Here is a 20,835-nt window from a genome sequence, read left to right as displayed (position 1 = left end):
ACTAGGAGTTATGCACACTTCCAGTTATTTACACCACTTTGGTATTGAGACAAAGACTCTTCCTCTGACCATGGAGTACCTTTGCAATGGCCAGGCATGTCCCACTTATAAAACTAACTATGTCAGGCAAAGGACTTGCACCTGCAACCAATTGAGAAGCTACAGGTACATAAAAGGAGAGACAGTCAGGAGAAAGAGAGAAACTCGCCTGGGAAGGACGCAGCAATCCAACGCAGAGCTGGAGAGGGGCCAGGAATGCTGGAAAAGGGTGAGAGAAACACCAAGGCCCGAGCGGGCTACGAGAGGGTCACCACCCCAGTAGTCCCCTGTGCCGTGTGTCCACAGCCAGAGCTGTGAGACACAGACTCCTGTGCTGCAGACCGCTGCAACAAAGTTCCAAGGAGGGGCGCGCTGCTCGCCGGAGCTCCCAACAAGCGCAAGGGGAGAGAGAGAGCCAGAGAAGAGAATGAAGATGCCCGAAGGGGCATCCAGACACCAGTGAGAGAAAGAATGGAACACTCATACTGGGGCGCTCCAGGGGCAGAAATTGGGCAAATAGAAATGCTGATTGAACAGAAAATGACAATGAATGGGTTAGAAGATCAAATGGAAGAATGTTGAATACCGAACAAGCTGCAAAGTACTTTTAAAATATAACGAGCGTTATTGAATACCAAACTAGAGAAAGGATATGCAAAGTATATGAAAATACTCCACGGGTCAAAAGAAAGTGATGTGCATTTATGAACACATTGAAAACAAGTAATAAGCATTGATGGACAATGTGAAAAGTATGAACAAAGTGAAAACCAGTAAGGAGTACTTATGAACTAAGTGAAAAGCAAGTGATAAGTACTGGTGGACAATATGAAAGCAAGGTGGTGAAAAGGAAGACACACCATCAAGTAAGTTGTGTGAAAGTCACATTGTGGCATGGTCAAGCGACTGCCAAGGACAAACAGTATTGAACATGGTCTAAGGACACAGATTCAAAGAGAAAACCAGTGTTGGCAAGGAAGTGCACAAGGAAGTCAAGAGCATAACTAAGTGCCATGGGTTATTGGTTGTGTGCCCTTTAACTGGTGCACCATTGTTAAGACGGATTTCTGAACTCTTACCTGGTGGGAAGATGTTCAAAAAGCCAGCCTAATTATTTGGAACAGGGTAACCTCTGGACAAGCCAGACCAATCAAGGTAGCTATGGTCTGCGGTCAAGACTAAGGGCCTCTTTACACGGATGGCGGTAAGGGTTTACCGGTACCGGTAAGGGCACCGGTACCGGTAAACCCATACCGCCTTACTACGAGGTCCCTTTGCGGGTTGGTACTTTAACGCCTGCTGTTTAGCAGGCGTTAAAAACCAACCCACAAAGGGAGCAGGGTGCTAATTATGGTACCGCAATTTGCAGAACCGTAATTTGCGCCTTCCCATTCCCATAGAGCCCTATGGGGCAAAAATGGGAATGGGGAAGGGCAATGGGGGAAGGGGGAATTACCGCCCCGCCAACCTTGGAATAGGGCGGTAATTCCCCTTTCCTCCAAGGCGGTGCCGGTATTTTACCGGCATGGACCAAGGTGCTCATAGGCTCATAGCACCTTGGTCCTCCGCCTACCGTGTAATGAGGCCCTAAGTCTCAGCAGGGGTGAGGGTGACTGAAAGACCTCAATGAGCACACAGAGCAAGGACACTTACAAATAACTCCCAGACAGGTGTATATATCAAAAATGAAAACACATTTATTACAAGGCCTTTGTAACTGAACACACAGTAAAGGAATCACAGCACTGCTATCAAACCAATACCACACAATCAATACAAGATATATACAAGACCATTTGGGTCTAAAGGGTTAATGGCACAAAATATATTCACAACCTAGAGGGGAAGGAAAATAGGCAGTGCAGATAGTCTTTAGTCAGCTTCAACATCAAACACGCACCTAACTAAGAGGCAGTCCAAACCCTAAGAAGAGAGGAGTCTTATGCTGAATAGTACATGCAGTGCAGACGCATGCGGTTGTTCCAAAGGGCAAAACGGGGTCTCTTCAGGGGTCTCTAGCAGCTCAGGAAGGTGGTTGAGGGGATGAAGAATATATTCCCACTATTCGAAGAGGGCCTCCACTTGAAGGCAGAGGTGATTCCAAGGTTCGGGAATAGTTTGCTAGTTCACACTAGCAGTGGAAAGGATAGGGACCCCCAGGGGCCACTTGTGCATAATAATGGATGGAGGCGCTAGGAAACACCGGTTAGGGTTAGGTTTACTCACCGACCTCAGGCGCACTCTGAACCAAACTTCACCAGTCGAGTCCATTTCGGTTGCGGGTTCTACTGCATCAATATGACGGCTGTGCAGATTTCAGTTCCGAAGATACAGTGAGGATTCCCAAACGGGACAGTGGCGATTTCTCCACTCCTGATGGATAGATCAGGCCAGTTTCACTGCAGCAGGCTTCAGGGGCAAGAGGGTCACAAATGCAGCGCCCCTGCAAAGATCGTCGCAGTGGCTGGGCAAAACGGTAACCACGTTTACTCCGGTCCTAGCGCACTCGTCTCACTTCAGACCTGGGAATGCCAAGTGTTAAAAATTCGGTGTGAGGGTGCCGGGGACAAAGAGCTAGCACTATACCAAGTTTCGAGGGCCTCCTTGAAACGACGGCGGAGACAGAGCAAAGGTCCTGTGTAAGCTGGTCAGCCCACTGGTTGGCCCAGGGACACTTCTGAGAAGGCATACTTGCAGGTTTTGTTGAAGGTGCCAAGAATAGTTGGTCCCACTATTCTAATGGGTCGAAGTGTCTTTGCAGACCTTCTAGGATGACCAGATGCAGAGGGGTCCCACGGGGGGACAGCGGCTCAGGGTGCCAAAGCTTCCAGCGGTTCACCAGCGGTTCCTCGACTCAGCTTCTTAGTTTCAGTATACTTGGTTCCGATCCTTCGTTCAGTGTGAACTCCCGAAATAGACATGGTATGGGTGTTTTCAGCCTCCTCTTATCCCAAGTTTCCTTCGCGCCAAAACGGGGAGGTGCCAATGGGAGATCTGCTCACAGACACACACTCCATACGTGGACCAATCATGGACCACGGTGGTCCCAGGCATTCACAGTACTCCAGACTCTCTGGCACCCAGGATGTGTATTGGGGACAGACACCCCAGCCCACATCCTGGCGGCACACACACAAGGCATGCAGAAGCCTGCGAAAGCTTGACGTTTCGTGGGGAACTGCCTGACCAAATAAGGACTGACCTGGCGAAGGCTCGACCTGGGGAAGGCAAAGGGGCAAGATGGTCAAAGGACAGGACAAAGAACCTTGTGGCATGGCCATTTTGGAGCCATTCCAACTGTTCGTGCCAAACGCGGTTAACAGAGTTTCAATGGCAAAATGGCATGAAAGGGTTAAAGTTATATGAAACGATAAACTGCCACCAGCTCTGTCCATGACACATCTGCTAAAAAATCCTACTAGAGTATCTAGGGTCTTTGTAATTGACTATGAGACCCAAGTGCACTGTATTGTAAGGTACATTGGGCACTTGTTACATGTTTCAGAAAAGTTGCACCATTGGAAAAGGACTAAGGGAAACAAAGTCTCCCAGCATTGACTGTTTTAAGGGCATGTCAGTTTCCCCATAAAAAGTGTGTGAAAGCCCAGAGGAGTGCAGCAGAAGGCTGTGCTCCCCTGGCAATTTTGCACACTAGTAAAGGCATTTCGAGTTATTCCTACACAGGACATACAGTTAATTGTTGTAGCATAAATGTAAAAAGAACCTTGTTTACCTTAAACGCTTCTAATTCTGAAACATTAAGAAAGATGTGTGCTGAGAGGGGTTTACCTGCTCAAGGCACAAAAATGAAAATGATCAAAGAATCATGGAATGGCAAGAGTCACAACTCGGTGCCATAGCTCCTGAGGAATGTGCAGAAGGTGGTGGGGCTGCTTTCACTGGAAGAACTGACAAGTCTGTCGCTGCACTTATCAATGGGAATCATGAGGTTTTACATGATGTGATGTCCAATGTTTCCTCTGCCAGTGCTGATGCTGAGGCCATGCTTGAATTCAAGAAGCAAGAACTGCTGTTTAGGCAGAAGGCGCTTGAATTTAACATGGCCAAGAAGAAGATAGCGCAGGCAGAAAAACAGAAGGACAGGGATCACCATTTGGAACTGGCCAAGCTTCAATGGATCTAAGGGTCCTGGACATGGGTTTGGGTCCTCCTCTCATCGAAGATTTCCCAAAGATCTGCTCAGTGTGTATGATGAAAAGAATGACATTATGGACTGGCTGAATACTTTTGAGTATGCATGTGAAGTTCAACAGGTTGACAATGCTGATAAGATTGCATGGTTACTTAGCAGACTGCACCATTCTGGCTACAGTGCCATTATGGAAATGTCAAAAACTGAGGAAACATATTTTGCAATGTTGAAGGAAACTCTCATATTAAAGTTTGGAAAGCCTCATGCCCAATATTGAAGAGATTTGGCGAGTACAAAAAGAAAGACTGAGGTACTTAGGTGTCTTAAGTAACTGAGTCACTAAAAAACTTGACTTGCTGGGTTGAAGGTTATAAGGTCTCCACCTTTGAGGGTATATGTCTTGTCATGCTTGAACATATTTTTCCATCTTGTTCCCCTGAGCTTAAGCAGCATTTGGCAGATTCAATGGAGATAGATCCTAAGAAGCTAGCCATAGCAGCAGATTTGTGGGTGTCACATAGTGTCCCATAAGGACAAGACTCATCCCGATAAGCAGGAGGAGGGGGAAAAAGCCCAAATATAAGGAGGGTGGGGGATCTGATCAAACTTCCTCCCAGAAGGGCCACAAAAAAGAAAAATAAGGGTAACTCGCAAGAGAACTCACAGGGTAGTGGAGGTTATCCTCCAAAACAGAACTCAGGTTACAATAAGCCTCCCTATGTCACCAGACCCAGTGGATCTTGTGTGGCCTGTGGAGCAAGTGACCATGTGAAGGGGGATCCCGATGTAAGGTCAAAACCTTGGGGGTCCACTCTGCTAATCTGGCCTTCTCCTCCTATGAGGAAGAAGAGAATACAGGAGCATCCTTCTCCCTAGATTCCTTACCCAGTGGGTTAGATTCTTAGATAGTTTTAGTTTCCCTGGGTTCCTGGGAGCCTGAAGACTCAGAGGCTTATGCTAGGAGTCCAGACAATACCAAGCACTACTTTAAAGACAGTGTGCTGATCAATGGAGTAGATACTCCAGCTCTTAGGGATGTGGGTGTAGTCAGACTGTAGTGGACTCCACCTTTGCAGACCCAGAGGAAGTTGCCAGAGTTCCTCTGATGCCCTCTAAGTTGGCTCATGGCCCACCTCACCAGTTCCCAGCAATACCTGTAAATCTTGCTATAAATGGTACAGTAGTCAGGATTCCAGTGAGCATTCAGAGCGATGTCCCAGGAAAGGTGTTGCTGGGAAATGATCGCAGAGCTTTAGGGCTTGTGGGAGATACAGCTGAAAGACCCTGCACAATGTCTCAAATAAGGGCAGCACTGGCCAAGACCACTGCAGTGCCCAAGCCAAAGGGCAAACCCAAGGCTAAAGGAGTCAGACAAAACAAAAGAAGGAAAGAAAATATTCCCCCTAACTCACCTACCACTAAGGTGGAGGTAGTTTGTCAAACACCAGAACCTGATGAGTTAGAGGTGTTGCCTCAAGTATTTGATCCAAATGGCCATCCTGAACTAAAAGACTTGTTAGTAGAAGGTGGTCATGACAGAGAAGAGTTCAGTAAAGGCCAACGTGAGTGCCCATCTCAGGAAGGCCTAAGGAGACAGGTCTGTGCCCAGCTTGAGGGTGAACTTCCTGGGACACATAGGATTTATTGGGAAGGTGGGCTCCTCCTGTACAGTGAGCCTACATAGTCTTCAGAAGGAGACCATAGGAGGTTGGTGGTTCCCCTTTCTGTAAGACCCTTCCTCCTGCAGCCGGCACATGAAGTGCCCCTTGCTGGTCACCTTGGAAGCAAGAGAACCAAGCAAAGATTATCCAAGCACTTCTACTGGCCCAAGATGGGGGTGCAAGTAGAAAGTCACTGCAGGAGTTGTGCCACCTGCAAGTTATCTGGTAAGAGTGGCTCAACAATCCAAGCTCCATTGGTACACTCCCTGTTGTGGGTGTACCATTTGAGAGGGTAGGGAGCGACATTGTTGGTCCCCTTGACCCCCGAACACCCTCAGGCAATAGGTTTATCCTGGTGCTGGTCGACCATGCCACCAGATATCCTGAGGCCATCCCATTAAAAACTGTGACTGCCAAGTCAGTTGCAAAAGCTTAGGGTTGGCTTCCCTAAAGAAGTTGTGTCTGATAGGGGCAGCAACTTTATGTCAATGTATATGCAGGCCATGTGGAAGGAATGTGGTGTGACCTATAGGTTTTCATCTGCATACTATCCACAAACTAATGGTCTTGTGGAAAGGTTTAACAGGACCTTGAAAAGTATGATTGGGGCTCTGGAAGAATCCTAAAGAAGAAAATGGGATCTTCTGTTACCATGCTTACTGTTTGCCTACAGAGAAGTACCACAAGAGGGTGTTGGCTTCAGCCCTCTGAACCTCTGTTTGGTCACCATGTAAGGGGACTCTTGGCCATACTCAAGGAGGGATGGTAGATGCCCACTCCCCCTATTACTACCAACGTAGTGGACTATGTGATAGGGCTCAGAAAAAGGATGGTACTCCTGATGGATCTGGCTAGTGAGAAGCTGAAGGCAGGGAAAGCACTGGTGAAGCATTGGTATGACCAGAAGGCTTTCCTCATCACTTTCACACCTGGTCAGAAAGTCCTGATCATGAATCCTATAAGATGTAGAGCTTTGCAGGACAAATGGTCAGGCACTTACACAGTGGTGGAATCGCTGGGTGAGGTCAACTATTTAGTGGACCTTGGAAGGGCTGGACAGGCTCCAAAAGTGTTCCATGTGAATAGACTGAAGGCTTTCATCCAAAGAGTTGAAATTGCTGCACTGCTACTGGCTTCAGATGTTGAGGAACAGGAGTCAGATCCTCTCCCTGACCTGTTCCGGGGCAGTCCTTCAGGCAGCTCCATTGAGGGTGTCCAAGTGGCCTCTCACCTGACTTCTGATCAGCAAGCAGAGGTGTAATGTTTGCTTAGGCAGTTTTCCCCCTTGTTCTCACAGTCCCCTGGTTTGACACTTTGGTGTAACCATGATATTGACACAGGAGACAGTGTACCTTCCAAAAGTAGGGAATACAGAATGTCAGACAAAGTACGGTCTAACATTAATTCAGAGGTCAACAAAATGTTGGATCTTGGGGTGATTGAACCCTCTAGTAGTCCTTCGTCCAGCCCAGTGGTATTGGTTCCAAAAGCAGGTATTTCTAAATTGCGGTTCTGTGTGGATTACAGGGATCTGAATGCTGTCACCAAGACAGATGCACACCCCTTGCTAGAACAGATGAGCTTGTGGATACTTAGGGTGCCTCCAATTACCTCAGCACATTTGACCTCACTGCAGGCTATTGGCAAATAGCTCTTGCAGAACATGCCAAGGAGAAGACAGCCTTCTCAACACCCGAGAGTCTTTACCACTACAGGGTAATGCCTTATGCGTTGAAGAATGCACTTGCCACTTTCCAGAGGCTTGTGAATCATGTGTTGAATGGGTTGGATGAATTCTGTCTTGCAAATCTGGATGATATAGCTGTTTTCAGTTCCACCTGGGAAGACATGTGTAACACCTTAGGATTGTGTTTCAGGGCCTCATTACACGGTAGGCGGTAAACCATGGTGCTATTGGCACCATGGTTGCCGCCGGTACCATACCGGTACCACCATGGAGGAAAGGGGAATTACCACCCCATTCCAAGGTTGGCGGGGCGGTAATTCCCTCTTTCTCCATGGCCCTTCCCCATTCCCATTTTTGCCCCATAGGGCATAATGGGAATGGGGAAGGAGCTAATTACGGTACCGCAAATTGCGGTACCGTAATTAGCACCAAGGTCCCTTTGTGGGTCCCAACTTTAACGGCTGGTCTACACCAGTAATAGAAGTAAGGAGGTAAGGGTTAACAGTCACCGGTACCCTTACCGGTGACTGTTAACCATTACCACCTTCCGTGTAATGAGGCCCTCAGACTTTTCAGAAGGCCCACTTGACCATAAAGGCCAGTAAGTACCAGATTGGGCAAGGATCAGTGGTCTACCTTGGACATGAAATAGGTGGAGAGAGGATACTGCCTCTACCCAGTAAAGTACAAGCCGTACAAGACTGGCCTACCCCCACTACTCAGACCCAAGTGAGAGCCTTTTAGGACTCACTGGGTATAACCGAAATTTCATGGCAGATTATGGCACCATAGCTGCCCCTCTGACTGCTCTCACCACTCCAAAGAAACCCAAGAAGTTAACTTGGTCTGAAGAGTGTGAGAAGGCCATCAATGGCTTAAAAGACTCCTTGTGCCAGCCCCCTCTTCTCAGGGCCCCTTATTACCAAACACCTTTTATTGTGCAGACAGATGCCTCTGACACTGGGGTAGGAGCTGCACTGTCACAAGTAGATGAGAAGGGTAAGGAACACCCTATTGACTTCATTAGTCGCCAGTTTAAGGACAGAGAGCTCAGATTGTCCACAGAAGAGAAAGAATGTTTCTGTGTTGTGTGGGCCCTAAGGAAGCTGAGGCCCTACCTCTATGGGACCCACTTCACTGTTCAAACTGACCATAATCCCTTAAAGTGGTTAATGAACATGAAGGGAGAGAATCCAAAGTTGCTCAGGTGGTCCATAAATCTGCAAGGCTTTGACTTCACTATGGAGCATAGGCCAGGTGTCCAACATAGCAATGCTGATGGGTTGTCCAGAATGTTTAACCGACCTGAACATGAGACTCGTCCAGGGGTGGATTAAGTCCCCCTGTCCTTAGTCTGGGAGGGGCGAGTGTTAGGAAAGATTTTATTTTATATGTAATTTTCCCTCCAGTTGTACACCCCCAAACGTTTTGCTGCTGTTTAAACACCTTAGTCTGACTTTGCCAGGGGAGCACAGCCTTCTGCTGCACTCCTCTGGGCTTTCACACACTTTTTATGGGGAAACTGACATGCCCTTAAGACAGTCAGTGCTGGGAGACTTTGTTTCCCTTAGTCCTTTTTCAATGTTGCACCTTTTCTGCAACATGTAACAAGTGCCCACTGTACCTTACAGTACAGTGCACTTGGGTCTCATAGTCAATTACAAAGACTCTAGATACTCTTGTAGGACTTTTTTGGCAGATTTGTCATGGACAGGGCTGGTGGGAGCTTATCATTTCATATAATTGTAACCTTTCTTGCCATTTAAACTGCGTTAACTGCGTTTAGCACAAATAGGTGGCCTGGCTCCAAAATGGCCATGCCACGAGGTTCTTTGTCCTGTCCTTTGTACATCTTGCCCCTTTGCCTTCCGCAGGTTGAGCCAACCTGGTCAGTCCTTATTTGGTCATGCAGTTTCCCTCGAAATGCCAAGTTTTCGCGGGCTTCTGCATGCCTGTGTGTGTGCCTCCAGGATGTGGGCTGGGGTGTCTGTCACCAATACACATCCTGGGTGCCAGAGAGTCTGGAGTGCTGTGAATGCCTGGGACCACCGTGGTCCATGATTGGTCCACGTATGGAGTGTGTGTTTGTGAGCAGATCTCCCATTGGGTCCTCTCCGTTTTGGCGTGAAGGGAACTTTAGATAAGAGGAGTCTGAAAACACCCATAACATGTCGATCTCTGGAGTTCTCACTGAAAGAAGAATAGGATCCAAGTATCCCGAAACTAAGAAGCCGAGTCAAGAAACTGCTGGTGAACCACTGGCACCCTGAGCCCGCTGTTTTCCCGTGTGACCCCTCTGCATCTGGTCGTCCTAGAAGGTCTGCAAAGACGCTTCAACCCATTAGAATAGTGGGACCAACTATTCTCAGCACCTTCAACAAAACCTGCAAGTAAGCCTTCTCGGAAGTGTCCCTGGTCCAACCAGTGGGCTGACCAGTCTACGCAGGACCTTTGCTCTGTCTCCGCCATCGTTTCGAGGAGGCCCTCGACCTTGGCATACTGCTAGCTCTGTGTCCCCGGCACCCTCACACCGAATTTCGAACACTTGGCATTCCCAGGTCTGAAGTGAGACGAGAGCGCCAGGACCGGAGTAAACGCGGTTACCATGTTGCCCAGCCGCGGCGATGATCTTTGCAGGTGCACTGCATTTGTGACCCTCTTGCCCCTGAAGCCTGCTGCAGTGAAACTGGCCTGATCCATCCATCAGGGGCGGAGAAATCACCACTGTCCCGTTTGGGAATCCTCATTGTATCTTCGGAACTGAAAGCCGCACAGCCGTCATATTGCCACAGTAGAACCCGCAACCGGAGTGGACTCGACTGGTGAAGTTTAGTCCAGAGTGCACCTGGGATCGGTGAGTAAACCTAACCCTAACTGGTGGCCCCTAGTGCCTCCAGCCATTATTACGTAAAGATGGCCCCTGGTGGTCTCTCTCGTTTCCACTGCTAGTGCAAACTAGCAAACTATTCCCGATCCTTGGAATGACCTCTGCCTTCAAGTGGAGGCCCTCCTCGAATAGTGGGAATCTATTCTTCATTGCCTCACCCACCTTCCTGAGCTGCTAGAGACCCCTGAAGAGACCCCGTTTTACCCATTGGAACAACCGCATGTGCCTGCACTGCATGTACTATTGAGCATAAGGCTCCTCTCTTCTTAGGGTTTGGACTGACTCTTAGGTGTGTGTTTGATGTTGAAGGGGACTAACGACTATCTGCACTGCCTATTTTCCTTCCCTTCTAGGTTGTGAATATATTTCATGCCATTAACCCTTTAGACCCCAATGGGCTTGTATATATCTTGTATTGATCGTGCTGTGTTGGTTTAGTAGTATTGCTGTGATTCTTTTATTGTGTGTTGAAGTTACAAAGGCCTTGTAATAAATGTGTTTATATTTTTGATATATATACACCTGTCTGGGAGTGATTTGTAAGTGTCCTTTGGTCTGTGTACTCATTGAGGTCCTTCAGTCACCCTCACCCTTCCTGAGACTTAATCTTGACCGCAGACCATAGCCACCTTGATTGGTCTGGCTTGTCCAGAGGTTACCCTGTTCCAAGAAACTAGGCTGTCCTTCTGAACATCTGCCCACCAGGTCATAGTTCAGAAATCCGTCTTAACAACGGTGTGGTCCGACAACTGCGCCTAGACCGAGTAACTCCTATTTGGGCAGAACCCATGAAAGTCAAGATACAGATGCTGTTTTTGTCTTGAAAGTGCTGAAGTGATTAAAAAAAGGAGAACACTTGGTGAACTGTTGGAAACCCTTAAAGCACACAAAGTTGAACTGAGAGCATTATTGAAAGTTGAGAGATTTGAAGTGACTGTGATTCTAAAGCTGACAGAGCTGCTTTCTTGGGGAAGGGAACCCGAGACAGTTTGAACTTGAGGAAGGGGAAGCTGAACAGTAAGCCATAAGCTGGACGAAGTTCAGAACTTTATGTTAAACACTGTTACCTTTGATGCTGACATCCCTACACGTTGTATATCTTTTGTTGTGAGGGCAAGTATAGGGCAAGTATAGGTTTTGGACACAGACAGACTTTTTATTTGAACTTACTGACACAGACAATCCTTAGTTTCCTGAGGTAGCGAAATCCCACCTTAGAATAGGGAAAGTTAGGTCTTACCCCATCCTGACATATAACAAAATACATTTTTTTTGTAGAAAAGTCAATCTGTTGCTTGTGTGTTACTTCATGATGAATCTGCGAGACTAAGTGACGGTAACAGTAATTCTCTTTAATGATATTTTGGTTGTTTTACCACTAAAATACAACCAAACTTGTAATGAGGCCCATTGATTTATACTGAGGCTTAGGTGTATTACGTGCATGTTTTTCTGAAATACACCTGCAAATTGCAACTTTGAATCCTGGCAAGACTGACTCAGCCCTTTATCCATCTGAGGTAAATAAACCAAGTACATTAACAGCTTTTATTTCAGTGCTTAGAAGGAGAGGGAACCATCAGGAAATGCTATATTAAAAATACCCTGATATTTGAAAAAAAAAGAGATTTATGAAAAAAGGAGATTAAAAAGCCAGTTTAACAAATTGAGCTACATCTTATGTTATAACCAAGGTTGCTCAGACAAATATGCAACAGTAAACCTCCAGGGAAAAGAGCACTTGTGTGACACACGATTTATATGCATAAATAGTCAAGTATTTAGGCATGTATTTGGAATTTTTACATTGCACATTAATGGGGCATTTGAGGGTACACATGGCATATGATGTCAGGACCTGCACGCATGTGATTATACCTTACCATAAGATGGTATTATTTGGGTATTTGTGGCTGCAGTTTACATATGAGAGCTAAAACATATTGACTTTGCTAATTCTTGTTTTATATTTGCGGCTTCGAGGAGGCGTACGAAATGATACAACATTTTTATGCCATGTTGGTAAGAGAGGCAGCACTTGGGATCAGTTTTTTGACTTGCTAGCTGGACACTTTCACATTTCCTTTGAAGCTGCCAGGAGACCTGAAGCTTAGGTGTGATGCCTCTCCCTAGTTATACAGGAAGTCTCCCTTCCAATATGGCAGCCGCCGTGCACTAATGCAGAGAATGCTTCTAGGTTAACTGCTCCTGCATAACGTGAAAAATAAGAAGGCGGAGAGCATGAAATACATTGACGGGGTGGGGGTGAGGGGGAGACAATTTCAGTGAAAATAACATACTGTCATTTTTCTTCCCTTTTAAACGCCTGGCTTCCTTTTAAAATGTAAGTTTGGCTAGTTCATGACTGCCCCTGAATTTATTTCCTATTGAGTTCTTTCTCTTTCCTTCACCAGGCTCTGTACATGTTTTATGCCTTGGCGATAGTGTGTGATGACTTCTTTGTTCCATCGTTGGAGAAGATTTGTGAGGTAAGCTACCACCCTTGTAATATTGTTACTCTATTTTTTGTAATCCTCTTCATGAGGAGGTCAAACAATATAAACACACAGACCCTTGACTTGCTGAGGAATTAGAAGAGATCCCATTGGCTCTGAAAGGCTGCTATGGTTTGGGCAGATTTAGAAGCATGTCAGGCACAACGTCGTCATGCTTTGGTGTTGCAGGAGCCCTACCAGAAATGCTGGGATGTTGGGATAGCATCCATGAAGGTTTGCGACATGTTATTCATCAGAAATAGTTTGCAGAAGGTTGCAATCAGTCTAATGTCCAATGGGGGAAGAGCTTGTATGTGCTATATCTTGTTCAACTGTGATTAATCCATGATAATGATAGGCATTAGGGTGGTGTACCTCACTGAGCATTTTCTAGCTCCTTTTCCTAATGTGTTGTGAGGGGTCAGGAAAGCGAGACGGACAACTGTTTGATGATTGTTCAAAATATGGCATTTTAGTAAAGCAAAACAATATTAAATGCCTCACTATCCCTACTCCGCTGAGGATGTCCCTGCCTAACCAAAACTAAAGGGAAACACACTAGCACAGGATGTTTCGCCCTCACACTAAGCATACAATACAAAAGAAAATGTATGGCAATTAAAAATAGCATTAACAGCATTTACATTTTCTTGATGAATGCAGTTTATCTCTCAATAAACTGGTTGAGCTCCCTGCTCTACTCCATGGTTCAGCAAAATAAGGAAACACGGAACTCCTTTTAGATGAGACAGTCTCATGTCAGTTCTTGGTGTTTCAAAGTCAAGGTAAAGTTTTGTTATAAAAGGTTCCAACTATAGCACATCTTTTTTTTTTCCTTGTTGAAATATGGACTTTCCACTTCCTCAAAACAGCACCAATGGGATTCCCAGCCACAATGCTTTGCCACAGTTCAAAAGAAATGCAACTCATTGAATGGGTAGTGAAGCACAGTTCTTGGTTAACAGTTAGAGGGGTATTAGTCACCAAATTATAATTCACAAGAATGCTTCACAGTGCTGCTGCTTCTACTTCTACAACTTCACTTGTACTCAAGGTTACCATGATAACAGTAGTCTACATTGCGTCCTAGTACTTCACTTCATGTAATCTACTGAAATGTTGCATCTACTGACAACTAGATATACCACCACACCTTCAGGTACTTTGACCTACGACTACAGCTTCAGTAATTTGTGATTTAAGCCAGGTTTTGACAAGATTCCCTTTAAAGTAATTGAACACCTTAAAGTAGGCAAGGCACTATTCCTCTGAATATCTCTCTTCAAAAAGGGGCTGCCTCTTTGCCTTTATTGTCTGTCTGCAACAATAACAACCTAGGTTTTCCTTTAGGAACCACTTCTCTCTTCCTATTACAGCCTTAGGCAGGTTAGGTTGTGTCAACTTCAAATAATCTTTACAAGCAGCAAATTCCCCTTCCCCTTCCCCAACGTTGCCTTCACCTCTCTGCCAACTGTTAGCCCAGACAATTACCCAGAAGCCTTGGTGCCACTCTCTTGGCTTCAGGTAATACTTGCACACTTGCATCTTAGGCAAGGTTGAACTGTTATTGGGTTCACAGTAAGACTGCTTTTTGGCTCTGAGAAAGGCTGCTTTCAACTTAGTATGGGGAGACACTTCGCTTGGGAAATGCTTGCTCTTCTCTTCAATTGTAGCTTCAATGTTTAACTGTTTAACTTCTTGTATAATAAATGAATGACCTTGTGAAATAAAGGATAGAGTTCAGTCTTCCTTTGAAAAGCACAATTGGGCACACACAACCACTTCTTCATGTAGTTTTGAATGGTTAAATGTTTAACCATGGTTTTAGCAATGTTAAATGTTCAGAAATGGTCTTCACAATATTTACTCTTCTTATTAAGAGACACGTGACCACTTCTTCATAAGGTTTACAGTCTTTTAAGGGTTTAACAATGGTCTTTCGCAGCGTTTGCTTTTCACGTGAGTAAATGGAACTTTCCCGATACATGTGAGTGCTCGTTCTCCATGTTCTCTTTTTAAGGCTTCAACGAACAACTTCAGCTTACTTCTGATTATACGCGACTGAATAGGAAACTGGATACTGTTGCGGGCAGTGCTCGCACAAGGAATCAGAATGTCAGGTTTCACTCACCGACTTCTGTAAACCTTGTTCTGCGGTTTACACAACTTCCACGACTTCTGCCACAACCTCTACTGATTCTGGGTTCACAGGGATCCACATCCTTCCTCGCTGAAGGTGTCTCCGGTCCAGCCACTCGTTTAAGGAGCCCTCTCACTCCTGAGACCCATGTCTTGACAACAGCTCCTTGTCTCGGTCTCTGGCACATTCCCTGCACAGCAATCACGACTATCAAGCTCACAAGGGGAAAGACAGCCTTCCTGCACGTCTTGCGCTGCACAGCCTCTGCACTTCAGAGTTTGGGGAACAGGCAACTCTCAGAACAAGCAGTGGAAATCTGCTGCATCTACGTTCCAGCGTCCCTCCGGTTCTCCCACTTTTGCCTGTTTTGCCAGCTCTCTGCCTTGTTCTTTCTACTTCTGACACAACAGCATGCACTCCAGTCTCTGTTCCAGCTCCTTCCGATTGTCTGCACCTGAGGTGGCCTTTTATGCCTCCCAGGTTCCTTCAGGTGTGGGCTGTTAGGCTTAATTTCCTGCCTACTACTATGGCATGCCTCCTCAGTCCTCTTCCTAGTCCCAGTACTCATGGGAATATGGGACTTGTTGTCCCCAAAACAAAGTTAGTTCTTATTGCCAATTTCTTAATTTTAGGGGTAGATTTATTTCCCTTAGAATTATTAAAAAGATGAACCATTATAATTGTTTTTTATAGAGAAACACAATTGATTTAAGGCAACATTACGAGATCCTTTTACATTATACCTTTGAGAGTTGTAAGGATGCATGGTATCAACAGTAAGACAGACACAAGTGACCACAATTCAAAGGTGTTTATTGAACTTCAACAAGGGTATGATAAATGGCTCTCTAATACTAAATCCAAAGAAGGAAGCAGGCTACGACCATCAAATAATAAATAATGCTGTCCTTGTGGTGTCTCTTCAAAATAAAAAGGCCTATTCTAAAAAACCTATTGCCAATCCATACCTCTAAATACAAATAGTGTGGGGGTAGTGTTTATGAAAAAGAAAGAAATGTTCACAAAAATGATAGGTCAGGATGTTAAGGCCGTTGGCCTCCATTCCCCACGGCTCAGATCCCTTTAATACAATGATCATTACTTTGGATCCCCCTCTTTCGGGCTCAGATCCCCTCTTACAATGTTCATAGAATATTCTTTCTTGGGTGGCTCACGGTTCACCCGGGGTCCCACTCAGCTGGGCTCAAATCCTTCCTTTTATACAATTAATCTCCCTCAGCCGGGTCGGACCAATTTCATTTAGTATTAACTATCGAAGACTTTCAGATGTGCACAGGGTTTAGCTTGACCAGTTGCAGGACCACTTAGATTTCACAATTTCTTTTTACTTTTTTCCACCTAATAGTGGGATACCTAAGAGAGACCTTCGAATAAGCACCCACATGGTGCCAGACCACTCTGCAGTCACTCATCTGTTATTTAATTATATTTACATTGCTCGTAACTTAAGCTTCACACACTGTCCTCTTCAGGTTTCCCCATACAATGTTGCAGCTTGCAACCTTGGCTCTAACACAGACCGGACTGGTATCAGTCTCCCCCATTCACGGCTGTGCTGACGTTAGTGGCGCTGCTATGTTGTAGGGGGCAAGGACAGTACCACAGCAGCAAATGCTCCTCTGCGCCTTGGCTATTGACGCAGGAGAGCCCCGGGTACCTCCGACACACAATGCAGGTTTCTTCAGCTTTAATTCCAGGTCTTATGTTTCCTATTCTCGAATGCTCATGAAAGTAATGGTCCTTCTCTGAAAAGGTCAAGGGCACTTCCATCCTTGTAACCCTCTTCGGTCTTGCCGTCTTTCTCCTTGTATTAAACTGCCATCTTGGAACTGCTGCTTTGCCTTGCTCATTGTGTGCCTTCGTGCTGCGCCTTTTATCTGTGTGTGAAAGTGGGATGGAAGTCAGGTGTGTGTAATGATATGGAATTGCCTGACTCTGCCTGACTATTGTGTTGGGACATGTCAGTTATATGGCTCGGGTGTTAGTCCGTTTTCTCTCACAGTGAGCTGTCTGTGAAAGTGTTTGTGTCGGGAAAGGCGTGGGGGGGGGTTGAGTTCCTAATTATCCTACCTGGTTGGATGGGGAAAAGGTGTTACAGGGAATGGGATACTGCATCTGGCCGTCCTGTGTCCCACTTCCACTCCTCGAAGACCCCTCATCTAGGTGATCCTCCCGCACTGGTCCACCCACAGAAACTGGATTCAAAAGTGATGGCCGTGTCCTGGCAACCGGGATGACAGATCCCCGGTGACTAGTGGGTGAGATACCTTCAGGTTTCTCACAGAATAAAGAGTGTTTTTATTCTGAGAAACCTTGAAAGATCTTTCTGTTATTAGTGTCTGTTCAGGTTTCAGGGTATTTGTGCCGAAAGCCACAGAATTTATATGAGGTTCTGATGCACTGTAATGGCAATAAGCCATTACCTGTTTTGGCAATCTTGAAAGGTGTTCCCTTTCAAAGGACACATACTGCGTCTCATGCCATGGGATCTCCTCACCACCCTGGGCCCTGTCTCCTCCCAGGTGATCCTCCCGCAGTACACCACCACAAGGTCAGAATCAGGAAGTGTCTGCCCTTCCCTGGCCACCTGTGAGGGGACATTAGGCAGGGTTTCAGTGAGGGATCCGTAAGATTCTTCACAGTGTCTATGGGTTAGTGCTATTCTCACCTACACTTGCGCGATCTCAATGTCGCTAGGCCTAGTAAGATCGTTCTCTTTGTCCTCCCTCTGTTTCCCCTTCCTTGTCTCGTCGCGCCCTGAAACACTTGTGTATAGGTGCGTTATGAATGCCATATCATATATCATATAATTTGTTATGGCTGGAATTAACCACATTCATGAGTTCAGGGCTACAAGTACCAGAACATAACATAACCTTCTTTTAAAATTTCTGTGTCCTTTGCACAATTTCTGCTATTGTGGGGCCATCAAAAAATTTGAAGTACTTAGACCACAGCAATGCTGTTATATATTTTCAACAATTTATTCTTGATGCAACCACCTCATCCCATCGCCTTGTTCGAAGATGGTGGTGGGTGCACTCTTCGTTTTGGAGTCATGTTTGCCATGCCAAGATGTACGAAGATTGTTCACAATGAGTACCGCCAAGTGGATGATCTGATTCCAGACTGGGAAGTGGCAGGGGGCCTTATTCTTCTCCCCTCTTTGGTTGGCCTGAACAGCAGGGCTCCACAGATCGGCAAGCAATACTATCCTTTTCCTTGTCCCCAGAGATAATGGTATATTTGGTATGTTGCTTGCAAAGCCGGTGCTCTATACTGCCATGATGCCTTTTGTGAAACAGGGAATTGGGAAGAAAGGGGAGAGGAAAGCAGTAGAGGATGGATCTAGAAAACAAATTAGGAGGTTGGGGGGACAAACCCACAAAGCATGTGATACAGACAGTAAGGTTCGAGCACCAATTTCTTGGAATTCAAGCAGTGATTGTCATAAACACCTTTATTGGGGGCTAGAGGTTTGTCTGCAATGGTATTCACCATCTCTGCTATGCTGGATCCGTAAGGCCTGATCCTTGCTCTGCTTTTCCTCGCTCTGGCCTTTTATAGGCCACCCCATCATAATATTCCCCTAGCCCTTAATTTGATTGGATCTGCTCTGCTTCATACTTCTTGGACTTTTTCGATTGGGGCACTTGCTTAATATCTTATTTGCTCCAGCTGCTCCAGTTCCCTGGCTACACAAGCTTACAAAAGGGTTGTCTGCCATCTTGACTTCAGGCAAAAGACCTGCTCCTGCTTTCTGCCCCATTTATGCTCTACAATTCCTCCACATTTCCATTGGCATCGCTGTCCCCGCTTTTCTGTCTGCTCTAGAAATCTCACTGCCTGCATGGCATTTCACATTCACCCGCAGGGATCCCTCATCACAAGCGGCAACCTGTAGCAGCATACTGCAACCTTTCTTTGTTCTTTGCGCCATTGTTCACACCAGGTACTAGTGTTGCTGGTCTTTGCAGGGATCCCTTCTGGCATTTGGAATCCTATGGTGCTGGCTAATTAGGAGCAACCTGTTCAGTTAGTTTTAATTCCGCAACACTAGCCAATCTTTAAGAGAGATACCTGGAATCCACAGGCTCCCAGACACAAGTCAGACTCAGAGCTCATGTAACACAAGTATTACCAAGAATCGCTGTCTTACCATAGTTGGGATTACCTTACCCTAACTCAGCAGTTTGCAACCTTTGGCTCTCTAGACGTTTTGGACTACAACTCACATCAGCTCTAGACGGCACTAGCAAGGAGACTACTCACTCAGATCAGGGCAATTCAAGAGATTTGGAGGAGTGTGCTTTAACATCGAGGTAGCTCAAAGCTCTGGCGCTACCGCCCAGTGGACGAAGATTTTTACAGAAAACAAAGGGGGTGTTGCGCCGGCTTCTGGTGAGCGAGCTGGCGGCGCTATGCCATATGGTAGCTCGGCCAAGCCCATATCGTTACCTTCTGGGATTCTGGCTCCTGCGATGGCAACAGCTTAGGTGGTGTGATGGGCGAGCACGTGCCTCGGGCTGCCCTGTACTCGCACACACATGCACACAATCATTGAGACAGCAGACATGCGTCTGTGCTTTCCAGGGTCCCGGCGGCAACTGCCGCACGGACCGTCTTTATTACCAATGCGCATGTGCAGCCCGAAAAGAGGCTCGCGCATGCGTACTTTCACCGTAAAACGTCACATCCCTTTTTTCTTTAACCAAAACAAAACTGGCATCAACACATTAAACATGGTAACTATAGCTAGACCCAACGTGGGTCGCTGACCTGACTCGGACGTCGGCTCAGTCTCCTGAGTCCAGGACGTAGTCCTTGAGCCGAGTGGGCAGTCTGCGATCATGTCGCACCGGATATTGGCTGCTGCTCCGTGAGGCCACAGCGGGGCTATCAGCCCGCGGCGGCACGTCCAGTGGCAAATCAGCCATGGGTTTCTCGGCTACAGATTCCGATGAGGCTCCTTCCACTGAATCGGCTTCTGCACATGGGACATCCACTTTTTTGAAGAAGGGGGGGTTGCGGGTGACTGTCCCTTGCTCTTTGGCCGCAGTGACCATGGTCCCCTTGACATGGGTAACAGTCCACGGCTGGGGTTCGTACGGTAGTGACAGTTTCCCTTCAGGTCTATGATTCCGCACTAACACAAAATCTCCGACGGCGACCTCCTTATCTTGCAAACCCCTCCTTGCACTCTCCTTCTCATTGCGTGCAGCTCGCTCCTCACGGACTTTCTCATTGTCGATAACCCCAGACTCTCGGCCCTCAATCTCCGGGATCAAACCTCTTGGACAGCTTCCAAACAAAGCTTTGGCCGGGGCAACGCCCGTGGAATGGTGAGGCGTAGTTCTGTATTCCCTCAAGAACTCGACCAATTTCTGCCGTAGGTTTCCCCCTCCATATGCCGATATTCTGAACACTTTGTTAAGGGTGCTCATAAGTCTTTCAGCTTTGCCATTTGCCCGAGGCCAGAGGGGCGAGACTTTCCGGTGTTGGATGCCTTTTTCCTTCAAGTACTGCGCAAACTGGCTCCCCGTGAATGGAGGCCCATTGCCCGAGCACAGAAGTTCGGGAAAACCATGAGTCGCAAACATTTTGTCCAAAGCCCTGATGGTGTGGTCGGTCGCTGTTGACTCTACCACCTCCACTTCCGGATACCTCAACCATTGGTCAACCACCGCCAAAAGGTACATAACCCTCCCCGTCGATCCAAAATCGGCGTGGAAAGTGCCCCACGGACTCTCAC

At 46.6% G+C, this 20,835-nt stretch overlaps 1 protein-coding gene across 2 annotated transcripts in view; it reads left to right on the top strand.

The window, feature by feature from the left end:
- The window catches only part of SLC24A4 (solute carrier family 24 member 4), an 873,854-nt gene that overhangs the window by 472,263 nt on the left and 380,756 nt on the right, over nt 1-20,835 (top strand). For both annotated transcript variants that reach the window (XM_069637921.1, XM_069637920.1), the window contains exon 4: nt 12,842-12,916. In XM_069637921.1, the coding sequence (XP_069494022.1) occupies nt 12,842-12,916 (75 nt within the window). The remainder of the gene's footprint in view (nt 1-12,841; nt 12,917-20,835) is intronic.

This window comes from Ambystoma mexicanum, chromosome 14 (genome assembly GCF_040938575.1).
Source record: "Ambystoma mexicanum isolate Mex_15411 chromosome 14, UKY_AmexF1_1, whole genome shotgun sequence".
Lineage (NCBI taxonomy): Eukaryota > Metazoa > Chordata > Amphibia > Caudata > Ambystomatidae > Ambystoma > Ambystoma mexicanum.
Note: the sequence above shows the minus strand (reverse complement) of the source record. Positions and strands in the feature narration are given on the sequence as shown.